Below are 5,958 nucleotides of genomic sequence, written 5' to 3' on the forward strand. Positions count from 1 at the left end.
ATTCATCAATGGGTGAGATCAAATTGATTGGTCAAATTCGATGAGTTGTGAACTTGAGAATGAATCGAGTAGAGAACATGAATTCATGTCGAGAACCGTCACCTTGAAAATGGGTAGAGTGACTACTTAAGTATTTTATATTGAACAGTTAAAATCTGATCTCAGTATTTAGTGATGGCTAAACTTCGATATTTGTGATTAGTTTACAGGACCGTTGAAGAAAATGATATTTAAGTTAGTGAGAATAATTAGCAAGAAAACGGCCATTTATACTCGTACCTAATTATCGGACATCGGACGGAGATAAAATACAAATATGGTAGGTCAGAGGAAAGTATTATAGATTTATTGACTTCTGTGATCTTATATATTCCACAAGTTCAGTCTTTTACCTTTAGTGGAAAAAGCAGAGACCAATAATTATATTGGGTGGTCAAAGGTCGAGTAAACAGGATCTAATAATTGAAACTTGAATAATATATGTACGATCAAGTCTCTATGGTAACTCCATAAAGTATTAGAACTTAATAACGATAATTATAATAGTTTTGAGCTTAATTGTAATTACAATAAAATTTTGTACTTAGTTGTAATTACTATAAAAGTTGTAAACTTAATTATAATTGTAATTGAAGTTCTAAAACTAAACTTGTAATGGAATGTAAACTAATTGGATTTGAACTTTAATTAAAATTCCTACTTGGTAGTTAGAACTCTTATTTGAATGTAAAATTATTATTGTATAAGGAGTGTTACTGTTCCATCTCTATAAATAGAGATTAGCTGGAAACTAGACATCCTATGAGATTGTACAATAATCATAATACATAATTCCATAGTGTTCAAATTTGGAGAGAGATAATTATTTTTCTTGTTTTATTCAATTGTCCAGTTCAAGAATTATTTTTTGGTTTAATTAAAGAAGGTACCAACCACGGGTGTAGTTTTAGCTTTGGAGAATGCCATAAAAGGCTTGGATGTTTGAAGCATCAAATTCTTGGAATTAAAAAGCTGGAAGTTCGTGATCCAAAAAGCTAGAAATTCATGATTCAAAATTAATTCAAGAATTGACCATCGAATTTGGGTAAAAAAATTCGAATCCTTAATTCTTGATATAACATACACGTGAATATCGAAACGATCTTGTTTATTAAATTAATGAAGTTTTTTTTAATTTTTAAATAATTCCGCTTCCGCATTCGAACACCTACCTCTACAATATAAACACATAGGTAAATCTTTTACCAAAAAAATTAAGTAATAGTGCAATACCAGTTCGTCCTTGTCCATCTCATCAAAGAAAATTTAAGATGAAGCAGTGAATAGTCATCTCAAAATTAAACCAAGAACTTCATACTGTGTAGTTTTTTGTTTAATGGTAAAATATTGCTCTACGATTAAGGTATAGCTTCCATGGTTTATTCTCTTTGGCATAAATCCGAAATGTTTTTTTTAATTTTTAAATAATTCCGCTTCCGCATTCGAACACCTACCTCTACAATATAAACACATAGGTAAATCTTTTACCAAAAAAATTAAGTAATAGTGCAATACCAGTTCGTCCTTGTCCATCTCATCAAAGAAAATTTAAGATGAAGCAGTGAATAGTCATCTCAAAATTAAACCAAGAACTTCATACTGTGTAGTTTTTTGTTTAATGGTAAAATATTGCTCTACGATTAAGGTATAGCTTCCATGGTTTATTCTCTTTGGCATAAATCCGAAATGAATCTCTGAACTGTTCCTTTTTCAATCTCTCCAAAAAGTATCATTGTGTGACTCATTAACCTATTTCCTTATTGGTTAGCATAATTATAAACAGCTCTTTTATTTCTATAAATGGATATTGACATCCATTCCCTACTTGCGCACCATCTTTTCAGTTGTACTGATTTTGTTAAATAACATTGCCAAACAAGATATGCTAACTTCCCCAAAAACTACTTCCGAAATTCAATAGAATTACTGACAGGTGCCTAATAGGTTCTCCTATCCAATAATTGTGACCTAATGTTAATGCAACAATCTTCCAAAATAGCATCTTTACCTCTTCTGTATATCTTCATCATTTATCAAAACTCTCGGTCCTTGTCCTTAATGCGCTTGACACATAAAAAGTCTCATTTCATTTTCCATCCCACTATTGTAACTATCCTATGCACTTTTTCTCTCCTTTAATGTCTACACAGTTATAGAACTTGTCATATGCTCTTAACATTGCCTCTTAGACTGACTTTTTAGCTTTCTCTTGCTGATATGTAATATAGTTTTCAAGATTATTGACACCCAGTCTTCTGTTATGTCTGGATACAAGCTCAGTGTCTTGATTACACCAAGAACATTGTTGCTGTACTACTATAGCTCCTTAGCATTGGGCCCTCCTCCTTCAGTTCTTCCTAAAACCTCAGTCATTGTCTTCTTTGAACAGTCACTCATTCTGTACCGCAGAATGGTTGGTCTATCTTCCAACTTCTAAGTAGCTTCTCTAAACACCATATATTTGAATGAGCTCAACTCTTAACTGTTTCTTATAATTATTATTACACTATCATACAATTTTAGAACATATTCAAGTTGATGTCAAGCATTAATAGTATTCAGAACTGGACAAACCAAAATGGAAAAATAGATGATGGCAGACCTCCATACACCAATAATTCAATTATTTGGGGCAATTGAAATGACTTCACACTTGTTAGAAATTTCAGCCTATTTTAGCAGTGTACATTAGTTTGCTTATGCAATAGACCAGGTCCAAAATGACTTTATTTGCAATTCTGTAACAAATAATAGTATCACTTTTAGCATATGACTTCATAAGCCTCCAAGAAGAAACATTAAATTTACCAAGTGCCAATTGCAGTAGAAAGTACAATAATCCTAATGAATGGTTGTAATCCAGAATAATACCTGAAAATATATCTCCAATTCAAATGATGGGTTGGTGAAGGGAAAATAAGTGTCAATCCAGCGCATTTCCACACCAGCTGGAAAATTCCAAACATCAATGCTGAAGAGGAATTGAAAACCATTGAATCCGACAAATGCAAATAGGCACAGTAGTATGTTAATAATTTGGAGGCACATTGATGGTTTTTCTGTGACAGAGTCGTGTGAGCTATGTTCTAGACTTGGTTCTCTGGTCACGTGGCCGTATAATTGCACAGATATTCAGTTAGGTTTTGGAAACCATTCTTCTCAGTTCTATTTTTCTCTTCATTCCCATCTTCCTTTCTATCCCTTTTTCTATGTGTGAGGAAAAGGAGGGGTGGGGATGGGGGTGGGGTGTAGTAATGATATAGAATCAACTAGTTATGAACATACATATAGAATCAGTTCACAGTGCAATTTAGATCTAGATAAAGTTAACTATCAGCATAACGCACCATCACATGTAGACCCTTCCGACGGTAAATCTAACTGGATTCCGAATATTGCATAAAATGGATTCCAAATGTAACATTTAAAGTTTAAATCAAGCTTTACCAAATAAATGGCGTGCTAACCCCTCAAGGCATTTCTTTAGATCCTCTACAGCATATGATGTGGCATCATTGCCAGATGCCTTCCAATTGGCTGGCGTAAAAACTCTAACACCTTCCATCTGAATATTGTACAAAGGACAGCATCGAAGAAAAAGAAACAACTTGAGCATTGAAATTAGACAGAAAAATATGATTATCAGATATTAATACAAACCTGATGGAATACAGGGTAATGAGTTGAATCAATAGAATCTCTGCGGTATACATCTCCAGTGACAAGGAAATGAGTATGCCCTCCTCGCAATAACTGAGCTTGATGAGCACTAGTATGGCACCTCCAGACAGTTTCAGAATCCACATAATATGTATCATTATAACTCCTGCTCACATGATCAGCAGCTACCAATACATCATCAAAGTTCTGCAAGAACAAGATCGACTATCAAAATACAACAATCAACCAACAAAATCAAACGACCAATATGGCAATACGAGATTATCAACCTTTAGCATGAAGCCGAAGAATAAGAATATAATTGTCTTCGTAATTCCAGATATGGTGCTTCCATGGACAGTATTACATTTGGTTCTTCTTTAGGTTCTCACAAGGTCTCTAGAGTTAAAATCATTTATTTCAATTAATCACATTTGGAAGTGAATATACATCTTTGTATATTTGATTCCTCGGTCATGTTTACATCAAGTTATGAGTCACTCTATGTGTTCTGTATATTTGATTCCTCGGTCATGTTTACATCAAGTTATGAGTCACTCTATGTGTTCTTAGAAATAAAGAGATGAAGTCCAGTTGTCATGAATTGGAAAGTGTTTACTCAGTTCCCAAGACTCTTTGGTACGCAAGCAAAGTCATATTGGAGATTTTGTGTCCCCTAGATACTTTAAGTTTAATGTGTGTTGTTCAAGTCAATTGACATAGTTATTTCATAAAGTGTCCTCATTCTAAATATCCTGCCTGCTGCCTAGCTCCCCATCTCTTCCATGCTAGCATTAATTAAGGAAAAAAAGCATTAATTAAGGAGGGGAAAAAATCACCTAAATCCTTTAGAGTTTTTTCCTTTTTAGCATTAATTGTCGTTTGATTGTTATAAGCTTAAAGAACTATCAGCACAGCAGGGGACTTATTAACGAACCCTATTAAAACCAAAATAATATATTAAATAAGAAAATGGTAAACTTTCATAGGGAGAAAATACCAAACATTTGATCACCACTATCAAAATAAAATCATACATAGGAGCATTGGGAGTTCATATGACATGTTGATTAAGAAGGAGAAAACCAAGTTTCAAATTCATTTATGGACCAATTGACCTACCGCAATAGTCGAAACTACTGGGCACAAATCATCAAACTTGTCAAATTTGTTGGGATAATTAGTGTCAAAATAGTCATAGATTGCATTCTTCAGGATGCCAAGGGGATGCTGATCCCTCCTGTGAAGCTGCATTCCAAGCTTTGAGAATATTGAATCAGGAACATTTTTTGTCGGGTCATCTCTTACTATTTCTGCAAATTTAATCATCCAAAGTTCCATAAGTTGACAAACGATGATTCGAGAAATATGGCATGATCACACAACCATTAAATAAATGGGAACAAATATAAATATATGAAAAAATCTACTCCATTTTTGACAACCCCCCAAATTCAGCACATGCATAAATTGAAAAATTTTCAACACAAGAAGCAAAACCTTCCATTAAGCCATAATCAATCGGCGAATACACAGAACACATATCCTAGAATAAAAGGTGCTCATTCTCTTTAACTTTTATTCCACTCACTTCAAAATAACAATGAGTAAAGCTATTTGTAAGTGTTGCTTTAATGAGTAAAGCTATTTGTAAGTGGTGCTTACCCATTATTCACTATCAATTGCACAAAATCCACCTTTTTAAGTCAAAGATATTCAAGTTTTCCGAAACAATAATCAATCCAAATATTGGATTTGCAGAAATACCATCTAGAAAAAAAAATCCGATAGGGTAAGTCATAGCAGAACAACAAGATACGAACTTTCATAGTGATTACAGCGAGAAATTAATCCAAATTTTAAAAATATAAAACACCCACAACAAATTCATGTACTACAGCAAAAAGAGGCAATCCAAATATTGGATTTGCAGAAATACCATCTAGAAAAAAAAATCCGATAGGGTAAGTCATAGCAGAACAAACAAGATACAAACTTTCAAAGTGATTACAGCGAGAAATTAATGCGATCCAAATTGTAAAAATATAAAACACCCACAACAAATTCATATACTACAGCAAAAAGAGGCTATCACAAAGTGAAGCAATTGAAGAAAAATGTAATTTCTAGAAGTGGGCATGTTACCGTCTTTGGCAATCTTGACGCCACCAAGCTTGAGAACTGATGCCACCGGTTGCCTCCACTTCTTGTGGAGCTGGAATTTGTCTGAAGGAAAAGCAGAAGTTGTGGAGAAAGAAG

The 5,958-nt window shown here is 33.6% G+C and overlaps 1 protein-coding gene across 1 annotated transcript in view; it reads right to left on the reverse strand.

Moving 5' to 3' along the window:
- LOC111370026 (phenylalanine--tRNA ligase, chloroplastic/mitochondrial-like) overlaps positions 1-5,958 on the reverse strand; it is a 14,020-nt gene that overhangs the window by 1,944 nt on the left and 6,118 nt on the right. The window contains exons 2-12 of the mRNA XM_022991738.1: positions 5,776-5,925; positions 5,576-5,641; positions 4,822-5,012; positions 3,700-3,906; positions 3,487-3,604; positions 2,884-2,987; positions 2,334-2,396; positions 1,494-1,520; positions 1,212-1,238; positions 934-1,011; positions 393-455 (exon numbers count right to left, since the gene is read on the reverse strand). Of these exons, the coding sequence (XP_022847506.1) occupies positions 393-455; positions 934-1,011; positions 1,212-1,238; positions 1,494-1,520; positions 2,334-2,396; positions 2,884-2,987; positions 3,487-3,604; positions 3,700-3,906; positions 4,822-5,012; positions 5,576-5,641; positions 5,776-5,925 (1,094 nt within the window). The remainder of the gene's footprint in view (positions 1-392; positions 456-933; positions 1,012-1,211; positions 1,239-1,493; positions 1,521-2,333; positions 2,397-2,883; positions 2,988-3,486; positions 3,605-3,699; positions 3,907-4,821; positions 5,013-5,575; positions 5,642-5,775; positions 5,926-5,958) is intronic.

Source organism: Olea europaea, chromosome 21, assembly GCF_002742605.1.
Source record: "Olea europaea var. sylvestris chromosome 21, O_europaea_v1, whole genome shotgun sequence".
NCBI classification, from domain to species: Eukaryota; Viridiplantae; Streptophyta; class Magnoliopsida; order Lamiales; family Oleaceae; genus Olea; species Olea europaea.